The 16,060-nt window shown below is 38.1% G+C and overlaps 1 protein-coding gene across 1 annotated transcript in view; it reads right to left on the bottom strand.

Moving 5' to 3' along the window:
- The window catches only part of ACAT1 (acetyl-CoA acetyltransferase 1), a 42,285-nt gene extending 35,719 nt beyond the window's left edge, over positions 1-6,566 (bottom strand). Inside the window, exon 1 of the mRNA XM_007494880.3 lies at positions 4,622-6,566. Coding sequence (XP_007494942.1) covers positions 4,622-4,693 — 72 coding nt within the window. The 5' untranslated portion in view covers positions 4,694-6,566. The remainder of the gene's footprint in view (positions 1-4,621) is intronic.
- Positions 6,567-16,060: the final 9,494 nt, after the last annotated feature.

Here is a 16,060-nt window from a genome sequence, read left to right on the forward strand (position 1 = left end):
CAATCCCCACCCTGGGATTGAGTGCTATACCCTGCCCCTAACCCGCCCAGAACCCCCCTCCTCCTGGTCCCTTCCCTACTCCAGAAAGGGGAGGGAGGAAGTGCTCCCATTGGCTGCTGGGCAGGGGGTTGGGAGAAGTGGAGAATGTCCTCAGGTGCATGGAGAGGAGGAGGGGAACAGCTCTACCCCAGAGTCCCTCCAGCTTTCTAGTAGTGAACTCTGACAGATGATTGCAGGCATGACCACAGAGAGGGCTCTACATGCTCTTTTTGGCACCTGTGCAATAGGTTCACCATCACTGATCTACCCAATATCTTCCCCTTCCACCAGCAACAAGGCAAGTGCTATTATAGATGCACTCATTCTGGGAGAAAAAAAGTATCTTTTTCCTCATAAGTTAGAGGGTGAGCATAACTCTAGGCTAAGAATCCAAAAAATGTTGGGGTTAACAGTCAGTGGATTGCCATTAAAAAATATAACTGAAGGGGGAAGCTAAATAGCTCAATGGATTGAGAGCCAGGCCTAGAGATGGGAGGTCCTAGATTCAAATCTGGCCTCAGACACTCAGATACTTCCCAGCTGTGTGACCCTGGACAAGTCTTTTAACCCCCACTGCCTAGCCTATATCACTCTTCTGCATTGAAACCAATACACAGTGTTGATTCCAAGACAGAAGGTAAGGGTTTAAAATATAGATATATTTATTAAAATTTATTTAAAATATAAGTCAGTACATAGTTGGCTTCATAAGGAAAGTTTCCATATTTAGATTTTCCTTGTACTAATGAAATCATGGGTTTATGACTTTACTCGTCCCACCAAAAAAACAAACCAAACCAAAAAATGGGCAATATATTGTGTAAATTTAAAGGCTCCTACCTTCAAGACAAATGTTTTCTCAAGAGAGAAAGGGGCAGCTAGATGATTCAGTGGGTTGAGAGCCAAGCATAGAGATGGAAGGTTCTGGATTCAAATTTAATCTCAGACACTCCCTAGTTTTTTGACCCTGGGAAAATTACTTAACTCTCATTACCTAGCTGTTACTGACCTTCTACCTGGCAAGAGTATTGATTTTAAGATGGAGGGTAAGGGTTAAAAAAAAATACACAAATAAGCATGACATGTAAGTATATTAGGACAAAGTAAGGATCAAAATCGGTTACAGGAAAATTTAAGATGAAAAGGAATGTTTTTGGCAAAGAAATAAAAGAGGGTGGGGGGATGTAGGAAAGGAAGGAGAATCAAGAAAAAAAGAAAACTCTTCACAGGAATGGCAAATGAGCTGGGCCTGGAAGCAATAAAGGTATTTTGACAGACAGCATTCCTGGCAAAGAGGTCCATTTATTTAGATGTGGAGACAAGAAACAGCATGTTGACTTCAAATAGTGAATCATCCAGGAAGGACTCTGCTATGGCACAGTGAACTAGGAAGCAGGAAGACCTGAGTTCAAATTCAATTTCAGGTTTCTATTATATTTTTCTGTTAAAAAAAATTTTTTAATCCTTTCCTTCTTAAAATCAATATTGGTTCCAAGGCCTCCAGAGGCATGGTAAGGGCTAGACAATTGGGATTAAGTGACCTGCCCAGGGTCACATAGCTACAAAGTGTCTGAGACCACCTTTGAACACAGATCCTCCTGACTCCAGGTCTGGCTCTCTATCCATTGAGCCATCTAGCCACACCTATCATATTTTTCTTGATGACATCCTTTACTCCTATTCATCAAAGTTCCTTATACCCATCTTGGGCTTCTCCTATTTCCTTCTGTATGATAATAATTTTCAGTTCTTCAGAAATTACTGTGCTCCTTATCTCACTGGCATAATAATACCACCAACATATTTCTATATGGTTTAAAAACACACACAATGAGAAATAGCATGCCTTTGTTTCTTGAAGAAGTTTGAGGTCATTAAGAGATATTTATAGTTTTTTGATGGCAATCCATTAGAATGCCTGCTGAGTTCAACTTGCCTATTTATGCTGTCTACACTATATAAATTGAAATCCATCCAATTATCTATCAATCTGAGCAGTAACTATTCTTCATCCATATGGTTTTTCCTACATGGACTAGCTGGCCAACAATTTCCCAGTAACTACAGATAATAATTGAATAATGAAAGGTTATCACCTTCCATTAAGAATCTCCCACTTAAGACTGTTACATAATGTCTCTATGACACTGGCACACAACTCTCAGGAGCATATATCTCCCTGTTTTATGCCTCACCTAATGTTGATGATGAGAGAATCAATAAATCTTAAATGACTTCTACTTAGTGATGAGAGTCATCTTGTTAGAAAAGCAACTCTATGTTGGTGATGGAATACTATTGTGCTCAAAGGAATAATGAACTGGAGGAATTCCATACACTGTGATACAATCGAATGAAATGGACTTCTCCATTGGTGGCAATGCAATGATCCAGGACAACCTGGAGGGATCTATGAGAAAAAAACACTATCCACATCCAGAGGAGGATCTGTGAGAGCAGAAACACAGAAAAAAAATGACTACTTGACTACATGGGTCAAGGGGGATATAATTGGGGATATAGATTCTAAGTGATAGTCCTAATGCAAACACCAATAACATGGAAATAGGTTTTGATCGAGGACACATGTAAAACCCAATGGAATTGCACATTGGCTATGGGAGGGGAGGGAAGAACATGATTCTTGTAACCAGGGGATAATGTTCTAAGTTGACTAATAAAATAAATTTTTTTAAATTAATTTAATTAAAAAAAAGAAAAGCACCTCTAAAAGGTCATATTTTATAAGATTAATTTCCAAAATATACCATTCTTACCCCTTCCTATTTAGAAATTTATCTCTTCACCATCAACCTCCCCAAATTACCAAAAAAGAAATCAAACTCCTTAGCCTAAGACTAAAGGCTTTCCAAATCTATAGTCAACCTTTATGTACTTCTTTCTCTATATACCAGGTACTGTCACATGCAAACCTCCTATCTGAAATTATTGTAACATACCATGTACAGTACTTTTATGCTTCCATATATTTCACTTCTCCTCTCCCAACTCCTACTGAAATACTTTTTTTAAGCGTCATGGTCAATTCAATCCGACACATATTTATTTATTAAGTGCCTACTGCGTGCCAAGTACTATGTTAGATGCTAGAGACAAAAATGAAAAGTCTGGTCCCTCAAATTACTGGATTCTTTTGGGTTGATAAATATGGCTCACCAGTAAAACTTCTTTTCATTCCCTCCCCATACTATATGCCAATACAAAAATGCCCTTTCTTTCTTCTTACCTTCCATAGGGCTTTTTATCAGTTGTGTCTTTTATTTCACATTATCAGAGAATGTCAGAGTTAAGAAAAAGGAAAAGGAATGAGCATTTATATAGCACCTATTATGGGTCAGGCACTCTGCTAAGTGCTTTTACAATAACCAACTAATTCAATACCATCATTTTAAACATAAGGAAAATGAAAGCGACAAGTCTAAAAAGACCACTGCTTTTCAACCTGCTATACCAAGCTAAATGACTATTCTGTGCTAGATATTCAGTACATCTTATTCTCCCTTAAAATGTTAAATGCCCTTTGAAGAACGATAATTGCATTTCATAAACCTGTATATCACACAATGCTCTACTCTGTACTCAATTAACAATTACTGAAAGAATCAATCAGGGGTAGCACATATTATAAGTATATTTCTTTCAAATATCCTTGTCAAGAGCTTCACTGCCCCAAGGAGGGTATCATTTCCTTTAATCTTCTCATCAACTGACCTCTCTTTACTCAACTAAAAAAGTACCACATTAAAAATAGGAAACAAAACTGAAAATCCATGAAACTCTTCAACTGATCCCTAAATTTTACAAACTAAAAAGCAAAAAAAAAAAATCCTTGTATGAAGTCAGCAGTTTTACTCGGGGCCATTCGATACTGACAAAACATTCCAGTGGATTCCATTAAGGTAGTCCATTAAGGTGCAGGCCACTAAAGAGGATCCTGCGGGAAACAGGGAGGTGACCTTCACAGCTGGAGTTGATAAGTGGAAGGTTAAGGCTTAGGCCAAGTGGAAAATTAAACTGCATTTCTCCGGAACATCACCACGCCCCCACCTCTTTGCTCCCCTCCCCTTTGCCAGAGTATACCAGATACGACTCCAAGCCCACTTTCTTAAGCCTTTCGGAGTCTCCCCCTGCCAGTGTTTTCCTCTCCCACAGTATATTCCATCTGGCTCTCTAAGTACCTTGTAAATATCCAGTTATTTACACGCTGCTATCTCTACAGTAAGCACTCAATAAGTGTTTATTGCCTTGCCTGGCTTCTTGACTACAGGAGTTGCGATGGGGGAAGGGGCTGGGGTATTTTTTGAGGAGTGAAGAGCGTGGTCTGTCATTGTATCCCCAGTGCTAGCACAGAACAAAGCCCAAAGGGAAGTCCTGTCAAAGGTCTTAAAGTCCTCCCTCGACCCGAGAGCTCGCTCTTCTCCCGGAGACTACCGCCACCAAGTCGGCCCAGGGGCAGGGGGGCAGTAACACCTCCAACCCCTGCTCCCGCCGACAGGGCCTTGCCCGCTCTCCCTGCCAGGGTAACGGTTACCGCCCGACTCAGGTCTCCCGAGCTCCTCACCCGCAGCAACTTCCGGAGGGGCAAACCAGGCGAGGGAGCCCCGCGGCCCAAGAGAGAAGCCAGCGTCGCCATGTACCACGACTACAGCGGCAGCTCGGGGAGATGCCGCGCGACTCCAACTGAGGTCGGCAGAGGGTGACGTGGAGGACCTCGAACCCACACACGGGACTGAAGAGCACCGGGCGCAGTCTCCTTCACTCCAACCAGATGGCCAGCCCCACCTCTCGCCCACACCAATAGGAACGTGGCTCCCAATTCAGCGAGACGACATTGGCTGAGAGCCAGAAAACTGAACCCGGACGAAGGAGAAACAGGCGCTTTGCTTTGGGCGCGGTCGAGACTCGGAAATGAGGCTGGCCAGGACTTGCGTTCCCCAGGCTGGTTGTGGCGGACCTCAGTGGACCTCTAAACTAAGATTCGTTTTTACAGATGAGAGAATAGACGCGTCCTTTCGGCAATCAGAGGAACAGACTCCCCTTAGAGGCTCATGGAGGCCGATGCCTAGAAGAGGACCTGGACTGCCAGTCCCTAAGGTCACCTTCTCAAGTTTCCACTATTCCATTCCATTCCAAAAGCATTTATGTGAATTCTGATACTCACGGGCAAATCGGGTTTAGTTTAACAAGTGGGAATTAGGCATGCTTACCACTAATACTGCAAAGAAGGGCAGCTAGGTGGAGTGGATAAAGTGCAGGGCCTAAAGTCCGGAAGAAATCTGACTTACCAGCTGTGTGACCCCGAGCAATGCACTTAACCCTGTGGGCCTCAGTTTCCTCATCTGTAAAATGAACTAGAGAAGGAAATGGCAAAAAATCTACCTAAGAACAAGAAGAGTACACAGGACTGAACCAACTGAACATCAAAATTATTGCCGAGGCTTAGTGAATGGACTACATAGACAAAAATAAATCATCTCTGATTTCAGAGAACTTAAAACTGGGAGGGACCTTAGAGGTGATCCAGCCCCCCCCCCCCTCCTTTCTTTTGAGAGAGGGAAGAATGCAAACACATAAGAAAGGAGAAAGAAAGAAAAGAAAAAGAATGAAAAGTGATTTTCACTCGAGGGGAAACTTGGAGAGAAAGTAGAGAAGGGGGAAGAAGGGGAGAATTAGCGGGAGAGTAGTTTAAAGGGGCAGTTTGTCGTAAACAAAACAAACTCTAAAGGTGTATAAAAGCATTCATAGCTTTTTGTAATGACAAAGAATTGAAAATTGAGGGAGTTCCCATTAAATGAGGCATAACTGAACAAGTTCTGGTATATATAATATGATGGAATATTGTGCTTTAAGAAATAGTGGGGGAGATCCTTCCAGAGAAACTTGGGGAAACTATTATGAAATAATGCAGAGTGAAATGAGCACAACCAAAAGCACAATTTATATATTGATAATAATATAGTAAAGGCAATTTTTAAAAAAGATTTAGGAATTCTAATCCTAATAAAATGACCATACACAAATGCAAAGGTTGGTCTACTGCTTGGCTAGTCAGGTTCCCTCTCTGACAGAAGTGACTCCCTGTTTGATCACTTATTACAGTGGGAAGTTCCTATGTACCAGGGACTGACTGACAGCGATATTTAGGTACAAAATAAGTCCTTTTGATGATAATGTTTAGCAAACTTTATCTAATTCAGATAGGGGAAGAGTCCAGATTACCCACTAATTAATTACACCCTAATGTACATTAGTTAACTATACCCTAAGGTTCCCCTTCCACACAGTCCCTGTGAAGCTGCTCATCAACAACAATCAGATATTCTGAGTCAATCAGCTCCCTTAACTTGATCAGCCATTCCACAATTGATGGGCAGCCTCAGTTTCCCACTTTTTGTCATTGTGAAAAGTTACTATAAATATTTTTGTTGAAATGGGTCTTTTGTCTCTTTATTTCATTTTTGTGTTTGTATAGACCTAGCAGTAGTATTAATAAACCAAAGGGTATGTGCACACTTGGTACCTGGTATCTTATCTTGCCATGTAATCTTCAGACTACTCATAAGACAATTAAAAACAATGGCAGTTTTATATCTTTTTTAGGCATAGTTCCAAATTGCTTTACAGAATAACTGAACCAGATCATAGTCCTTACCCCCTGCCTATTAAAACACCTGTTTTCCCACAGCTTATCCTGCATTTTATCATTTTCCTTTCATGTCATCTTAACCAATTTGAAGGGGATGAGATTGTACCTCAGAGTTGTCTTAATTTACATTTATCTAGTGACTTAGATCAGAGGTATTGACCATGGGTGTTATATAACCCCAGTGAAATGTAATAGGAAATGTTTAAGAAAATAAATTAAAATATAACAGATTATGTTAATTTTGGTTTTACTTAACATGCAGTGGCAAGTTTCATTTTCTATTTGTGTTTGACAGCACTGATTAAAAAAATTTTTTTTTTCACATGGGCAGTTAGTAGCTTGGATTTCTGCCTCAGAAACTGCCTATTCATATCCTTTGACTATTAAACAATTGGATAATGACTAATTCTTATAAACCTAATTCAGGCTCCAACTGGAAATAAGACCTTTAAAAGAAGTATGGCTATTTAGTTTTATTTCTGCAAAGACTTTTTAATCTTATATAACCTATCTCTTCTTCAGTTATGTATTCTTCTCCCTTCATAGATGTGACAAGTAATTTCTTCTATGCTCCTCTAATTTGCTTATATCAGTCTTTATAGCTAAACCTTCAACCTATTTGGAATTTATCTTGCCATACTATGTGAGATGTCATTCTATACTGTTAAAAGTTTTCTTAATCTTACTGTCTCTTTTAAGAGTAAAATTTATAAGGAACGGACAGTTGGACTTTTTCTCCTCAGAACTTTGAGGGAGCAAGAGTCATTGTCTGTGTCCCTGTGACAGGCAGTTTCACTATTTACAGTTGAGGAAGAAGAACTATTTTAAGGAAGTGATAGTGATTAATGTTCATTGATTAGCTTAGGTAGATAGTTAGGGAATACATTTCTAGATTGGAGTAGTTTAGGTAAGATAGGCCTGCTTTATCAGGCAAGAAGATCCTGCCCAAGAAGGCAGTTAGATTTAGGGTTTCTTAGAAATTTTGGTATAGGGTTTAGATTTTAGGCATAGTTATAAGATATGAGTGATCATTTCCTCCCTCCTGTTTCCTATCTGAACTTTCCTCAGAATAAACCTACCTGTTCTCCATACTTTTTCCAAACTCCTGACCAAAATTTTTAATCCCTCACAATACCTGCTTTCTGCCAGACTCTATTAAAATTTTCCCAACAATTTTTACCCAGTAATGAGTTCTTGGTCCAGTCAGTATCTAGAATCTTTGGGATTATCAAACACTATTTTACTGTGCTTTTTTGTTTCTAAATAAGGTTCCAATGATCATCCTTTATATTTATTACACAGTACCAAATTGTTTTAATGATTATATAGTATAGTTTGATAGTTTTGTATTATTGTTAGAGATCTGTATGGCTAGATCTTCTTTCTTCCCACATTTCGCCATTAATTCCTTTAATATTCTTTTCTTGTTCTTCCAGATGACTTGATAGTATTTTTTTTAATTCTATACACAATCCTTTGATAAATTTGATAGGCATGGCATTAAATAAGTAAATTAACTTAGGTAGTATTGTCAATCTTATTATACTGACAACTTGGCCTACCCATAAGTAATTAATATTTCTCCAAATGTTTTGAGGTCTTTATTTTTGTTAAGTGTTTTGTAGAATGTAAAGTGTTAGGTAATTATGTTCATATAGCCCTCTGTGTGTCTTGGCAGGTAAAGTTCCCAAATATCACTTTTCTATGGTTCTTTTAAATAGAATTTCTCCTTTTATCTTTTAGCTATATTTTATTTGTTATATACAGAAATGCTGATGATTTTTTTGCATTTATGTGTAACTTCTTCAATGAAGTTGTTGTTTTAGTTGGATTTTAGTAGACTCTCTAGGGTTTTCTAAGTAAATAACTATTATCTTCAAAAAGTTTGTTTCCATTTTTCCCATATTTGTTCCTTCAATTTCTTTTTCTGGTCTTATTGCCATAACTAGAAATTCCATTTTAATGGACATCCTTGCTTTACCCCTAATCTAAGTGGTCATTTTTTTGTTGTGGGGAGGTGCAATGCCAAGGTAATAAATGCTATTTATTGGTTATTTAAATTTACATAGTATTCTAATATTAATGTATAATGCACTAAATGAACTAAATAATATCAAACAACAAAAAAGGGAAGAGGGATTAAAAAACAATTGCAAGAACAATGTTCTCATAAGGCAGCATCAACATAGCCACTTTAATATCCCCTTAAGTGCTCCCATGGAACTCTGGAATGCTGCTTGTGGAAAAAATTCCAACTTTCTAAATTTGAATATGTTCTTCATTGTTTGATTCATCTGGTAAACTGGGAGTGGGAAGTTGATCATAGGTTCAGTATCCTCCTTCTCTCTTCTGGCCAAAGTTTGAGATTATCACATCCACAGTCAATCTAGTGGTGACCATCACTTCTGAAGTAGCCAACAGATGAATTGACTTGATCCAATTTGATCCAGAGCTAGCAGCAAACATGTATTTTGTATCTCTGTTGTAAAATATATACCTTCTAGAATTATAGGAGTTCCTGTTTCTAGAGTCAGTGAGGGGCTGAAAACATCAGTATCAAAACTCAAATGTTGACGCTTGATTTTTTATAAATACTAGTTATAATTTTCAGTCAAGTTCAATTTATTACCATCTTTACAGTGTTTTAATAGGAATGAATGTTGCATTTTGTCAAAAGCTTTTTTTACAGTGATTTGATAAAATCATACGGTTATTTGCTTTTTTAAAAACTAATATGGGGGGCAGCTGGGTGGCTCAGTGGATTGAGAGCCAGGCCTAGAGATGGGAGGTCCTAGGTTCAAATCTGGCCTCAGACACTTCCCAGCTGTGTGACCCTGGGCAAGTCACTTGACCCCCATTGCCTAGCCCTTACCACTCTTCTGCCTTGGAACCAATACACAGTATTGACTCCAAGACAGAAGGTGAGGGTTTAAAAAAACAAACAAACTAATATGATCAGTTATGTTTATAGTCTTCCTAATATTGAACCACACTTGCATTATTGATATAAATCTAGACTGCTCATAGTGTGTAATCTTTGTGATGTATTTTGGGGAGGGGGCTGTATTTTTCTTGCTTTTTATTCAAAAATGTTTATCTTCATAGGAATATTGGGTACAGTTTTCTGTTTTGACTGTCCCTGATTTAAACATCAAGACCATATTTGTATTATAAAAGGAATATAGTAGGATTCCTTCTTTTCCTATTTTTTTTATGATAGTTTATATAGTGTGAGAATTGTTTTTTGACAGAATTTTTTCTGGCAGAAATCAGTTGTAAATTCATCGGGATTGGGGTTTCTTTTATTTGGGAATTTATATTATGCTTGTTCAATTCCTTTTTCAAAGATAGTGTCATTTAAGAACTGTATTTCCTATTCACTTAAAAGTGGACAATTGACATTCATCCATTTAATTTAGATTTTCTTTTTTGTTAGTGTGTAGGTGGGTAAAATAGGTACAATTTTTTTACATTTCTTCTATATTGGATGTGAATTTACCTTTTGTTCATTTTAATACTAGTAATTTTGTTTTCATTTTAAAAATATCATGTTAGCTAATGGTCTATTTTATTTCCCCACCCACATTCCCAAGTAGCTGCTAATTTTATTCATCAATTCATCTTCCAATTTTGGTGATCTCTCCTTTGGTTTTTGGGATTTCAACTTCTTTAATTCAGATTTTTTTTCTTTGTTGATTTTCTAATGTTTTTAGTTGCATACTCAATTCATTGTCTGCTCTTTCTCTCTCCTTTTTTTTTTTGGATGAAAGTATCCAGAGATATACATTTGTTCCTAAGTAATGTTTTGGCTGAATTCCCAGATTTGGGATATGTTACCTCACATTGTTGTCATTACCTTTAATGAAAATACTGTTTTTAAGGCTTGTTCTTCAACCCACCCATTCTTTAGGATTAAGTTATTTAATTTTAAATTGATTTTGGATCATTGCTTCAAAAACCTTATTGAACATAATTTTTATTGCACTATGGTCCATAAAAGATGTACTTAATATTCTGCTTTTCTATATTTGTTAGGGTTTTATGCCCCAATACATGACCGATTTTTGTGAAGGGGCTTTGTTAAGAAACATAGTCCATTCGATTCCCATTCAATAGTCTTCAGAGATCTACCATATCTAACTTTTCTAAAATTTTATTGGGGGTGAGAGGGGAGGCAGAGCACCTAGGTGGCTCAGCGTATTGAGAGCTAGAGATAGGAGGTCCTAGGTTCAAATGTGACTTCAAACACTTCCTATCTGTGTGATCCTGGGCAAGTCACTTAACCCCCATTACCTTGCCCTTACCACTTTTCTGCCCTGGAACCAATACTCAGTATTGATTCTAAGACAAAAAGTAAAGGTAAAAAAAATTTTTTTTTAATTTTCTATTCAGGTGCTTTTTTTTTAATTAGAATTATTTAGGTTTGAGAGGAGTCATTGAGATACCACATTATTACAATTTTACTATTTCTCTCTATAACTTAGTTAACTTTTTCTTTAAGAATTTAAATGCTATACCATTTGATGTATATGTGTAGTAATGATTATTGTCAATGGTACCTTTCAGCAAAATGTAGTTTCCCTGTTTATCTCTTTCAAGTAGGTACTATTTTTGCTGTTGCTTTGTCTCTTTTTTACTTTAGCAAAAGCATAATGGATTCTGCTCCAGTCTCTTATTTTAACTATGTCTATTTCAATTGTGTTCCTTTAAATCACATTGCTGGATTGTGATTTTTAATCCACTTGGCTATATTTTTCTCTTTAGTGAGTGAGTTTATCCCATTCATATTCAAAGTTCTGATTGTTAATTGTGTATCTCCCTCCATCCTATTCTCCTATATTTTCTTTTTTTTATTCCCTGTAAACTTGTTTTTAACCTTTACCTTTTGTCTTGGAATCAATCCTAAGTATAGATTACAATGCAGAAGAGTAGTAAGAGCTAGGTAAATGAGGTTAAATGACTTGTCCAGGGTCACCCAGTTAGGAAGTGTCTGAGGCCACGTTTGAACCAGAAACTCCTGTCTCCAGGCCCATTTCTCCATCCACTGAGCTACTTATTTGCTCTACCATGAACTCTTTAAGAGCTTGTTTTGTTTCTAATTAATCCATCCCTTAATCTACCCTTTCTCTTATTTCCCCAATCCCCTAATTTCCCTCATTTCCTGGTTAGGTAAAATATATTTCTGTACCCAACTACTATAAATGAGGTTCAAATGTATTCCACTTTTCCCCATTTCCCCCTCCTTGTTGAATAGACTTCTACTTGTGCCCCTCATTTATGTGAGATAATTTCCTCCATTCTTCCTGTCTCTTCTTCCTCTCCTAGCATGTTCCCTCCTTTCTATCCCTTTTTTATAATCATCAAAACATAACAAAACTCTCAGGACCTTCAAATTAGAGTTCTTTTATTATGCATGATGATGATAGATTTCTAAAGGAATACATTTAATCCCTCATAAATATTCTCAAAATTCTATGCTTCTCTTGACTCTTGTGTTTGTATGTCTGATTTTGAATTCAGTTCTGATCTTTTCATCAGAAATGTTTAGAAATCTTTCATTTTATGAAGGGTTCATTTCCACTTCTACAATTCCCTCCTCCAACCTCCCCCTCCCCCCCAATATGCCTGCACTGGGTAAATTTTTCTTGGTTTTAAACCTAGCTCTTTTGCCTTCTGGAATATATTCCAAACTCTCTGCTCCTTTATAGTAGTGGCTACTATACTACCTGTGATCCTGACTATACCTCTTTGTTGCCTGAATTCTTTCTGGCTGTCTGAAATGTTTTTTTCCCCTTGAATTTGGAAGCTTTGGATATTGGCAGCATTCTTGGAAGGTTTCATTTAAAGGTGATTTTTTTTTTCAAACGAAGTAGCCAATGAATTCTATTTCCATTTAGCCCTCTGGTTCTAAGAGATCTAGAAAGTTTTCTTTTATGACTTCTTGAAAAATTGTGTATAGTCCTTTTTTTTGTCAAGATTCAGTCCAATTATTCTATTATTTTTTATTCTAGATCTATTTTCTAGGTATTTTTTTCTTGCTATAGTTTAGTTTTCCCCTTCCCGTCTCCACACTGCCGCCCAGTTTCTTCATTTTGTTTAAATGTTTCTTGTTGGTACATTCGTATTTTCATATTTTCAAGGAATTTGTTGCTTGAGCAAGCTTTTGTACCTCTTGCTTCAATCTGTTAATTGTTTATTCAGTTCTTTTTACATAGCCCATTTATTTTTCCATTTTCCCTCTATTGTTCTCACTTTTTAAAATCACTTTTTATCATCTAAAAAATTGATTTATTTTTTCTAGGAATTTTTGTTGAACTTGTGTCCAACCTGTTTTTAAAGCTTTATTTGTAAATATTTTTCTGCAAGAATCATTTTCTTCTTTCCCCATCACAAGAATAGCTCTTTTTGGTGGAATTCTATTTTATTTACTCATTCTTATGACCTACTTCTAGACTGGATTTTCTGTTAAGGTTAGGCATTGCACACTTTTTTGAGGACTTGAAAACTTGTAATACTCCCAAAGTGATATGGACTGATAGTCTGGGGTAAAATTTGTTTAGTCTTACTGGTCCGAATTCTGCAAGTCCCTGACCCAGGTTTAGGTCTGTGGCCTGCTATTGAACTCAGCCACTACTAGCTTGCTGGGAACCTCTGGAGCCAACTTTTTGCCTCCAGAATTTGGATAACCTGGTTATTTAACCTAAGGGCTTCAGCCTGGGCTTGAGGCTAGGACTGTTCTGCTCCTGGGATCAGAGCCACAGAACTAGTTTGCTTCTAAACTTCTAGGTAGGGATCAGTACATCACAACCTCTGTAACAATTCCTACCATACCTAGATGCAGGTCCCCTCCTCAGTCCAACTTGGTTGTAGGACCCCAGAACAGAGAGTTGGAAGACAGAGCTGCCAGATTGCACCACTTCTGGCACCCTGCTTCAGACTCATGGGATCGCTGGTAGTTGCTGCTTTTGTTTTCCTTGCTTTCTCAACGAGGAAAGTCATCCCTTCCCTAATTCTTGAGCATTGGAATGATCCAAATAAAACATGTACCTGGTGACTCAGTCCCCAGGGCTTGGCTTATCAATCTGCCTCCCTAAGCCAATTTGGGCTGGGAAAATGTCTCATGATGCCTTTTCCCTTGGATTTTCGGTCAGAATTTGGTGTGCTGTATTTTCTTTGTGATCTTTGTAAAAGCTTGGTGGGGCAGCTAGGCTGTCTGTCCTTTCTGCTACTCTGCCATTTTGACTCCCCACATCCCACTCCCACACAACCTTCTTCATTGGCTTCTTGTTAACTGCCTGCAAATATCTTAACAGTCAAAACAAATCATCCAAAATTCCAAAACAAATCATCGTTTGATGCCTCTCCCTTTTCACTGCCAAACTTCATCTAAAGGCTATCTATATTTGATGCCTCCATTCTCTCACTCTCTCCTTCTTCACTGGCCCCTTTACTGAAAATCTCAAATTAACTTCACAGATTCAGACAACCTTTTCCTCCATAAGTATTTATTCTTCTAGACCTCTGTGCAATAGGTTATTCCAATCTATCCTCTACCCAGTGGTCAGAATGATTTTCCCTAACGCATGAATCTCTTCCTGTGCAGTGAACTCCAGTGTCTCCCTGTTGCCTTTATAATCAAACAGAATACATTTCTCAGTTGGGCAGAGAAGCTTGACTATGCTTCAAGATGCTTTTCAGGTACTGCCTTCCCCATGAAGACTTTATTCTTCTCTCCACTCCACCTCAAAAAAAAAATTGCCTTATTTTATTTGCATAAACCTCTTTATGTTCATAGGGCAGTTAGGAGGCTCACTGGATAGAGCACCTGCCTTGGAATCAGGAAGATTCATGGTCATGAGTCCCTCCCCATGGCTTTCATTTATCAGTGTCCTGCTTTTCATCTCATATGTCAATATTCATTTTTCTCTTTCACCAGCTCCTTGGATCAAATTCACAGATGGGACTTCTCCACTAGTTTCTGTCTTTGGCCTGCTCCTATCTAGCTGTATTGTAATGTAGCTTATTGGAAGAAACCAATAAGAAGGTTCAACGGCTGAGATGGCGATGCAGCAAGGCACTGTGGAGTGCTTAGGGCGTGTTGGAGCACAAAGGACAACACGGCCATCCAATGCAGCTGAGGAAGTCTCCAGGTGTAACGACTTTTCGTACCACTGGACCCAGGCTTCCAACGCCGAGAGAGTGGGACTGTCTCTGTGCATCGACTTTTCCACTTAAATCTCCTTCACGCACAAGTGTCTTTGTGTACACTCATCTACATCACAGATGAAAGCGCACAAAGACAATCATCATCCTCAGTTACCGAGAGACTACTACTGATCTAGCTGTAACTACTACATCCGTGCAGATGACATTAGAATCTTTACCTCTAGTTCTAATTTCTCCTTTGGGCTCTAGACCCAAACCTCTAGTTGCCTAGGGTACAGCTCTGTGAGGAACTTACCATCCTCTCAAGTTTAAACTATTCAAAACCATTTCTCTTTTCCCCAAAATTTGCTCTTCCTTGTCAACATCCCTGATCCTTCTTTCTCCTCCATTTCATATCCAACCAGTTACCAAAGTCCTGTTAATTCTACTTCCACAATATCTCACATAAGAAGTAGTCAATTTTTCCTATTCAATTTTACAAACATTGATAAGGCTTACTATGAGTAAGGCTATAAACAAATGAAAGTCAATTTCTGCCCTCCAGGACATTTTTCAGGGTAATACAAAAGAATAAATAGAAAATAATCTGAGAAGAGTAAAGGTAGGGAAGGAAATCAAGAGACTTCCCTGGGAGGTGGTAAATGAACTTCCCTTAAAACAGTAACCCCGCAATACAGTTCCTCATGTTGCAGTGACCCCAAACCAAAAAATTATTTTGGTGGCTACTTCAAAACTATAATTTTGCTACAGTTATGATTTGGAATGTAAATACCTGATATGCATTATGTATTCTCATTGCTACAAATTGAGAGGTTGAGAACCGCTGCCTTAAAGGAAGATAGCAATTTAAGAAATATAATTACATTTTATTTTCAAATAAAGATTGACCTCCTCTCCCTCCCACTGTTTTCCCCCTCCCCTTCCTCACTGAGAAAGCAAGAAAAACAAAGCCTCTGTGGCAAATATGCACAACCAAGAAAAACAAATTCCCTCATAGGCCATGTACAAAAAATATTTTAGTCTGAACAAAGTCTATCAGCTATCTGGACGTGGGTGGAATGTTTCATCATAAGTCCTCTGGAATTGTGGTTGGTCACAGTGTCCAGAGAAAAGCCAGGGATCCTAAGAAGGAGAAATCCAGAAGAAATAAGTATCATGTGTAGGAGGAGGCTGTGCAAAGACATAGGG

The sequence above is a fragment of the Monodelphis domestica genome, chromosome 4 (genome assembly GCF_027887165.1).
Source record: "Monodelphis domestica isolate mMonDom1 chromosome 4, mMonDom1.pri, whole genome shotgun sequence".
NCBI classification, from domain to species: domain Eukaryota; kingdom Metazoa; phylum Chordata; class Mammalia; order Didelphimorphia; family Didelphidae; genus Monodelphis; species Monodelphis domestica.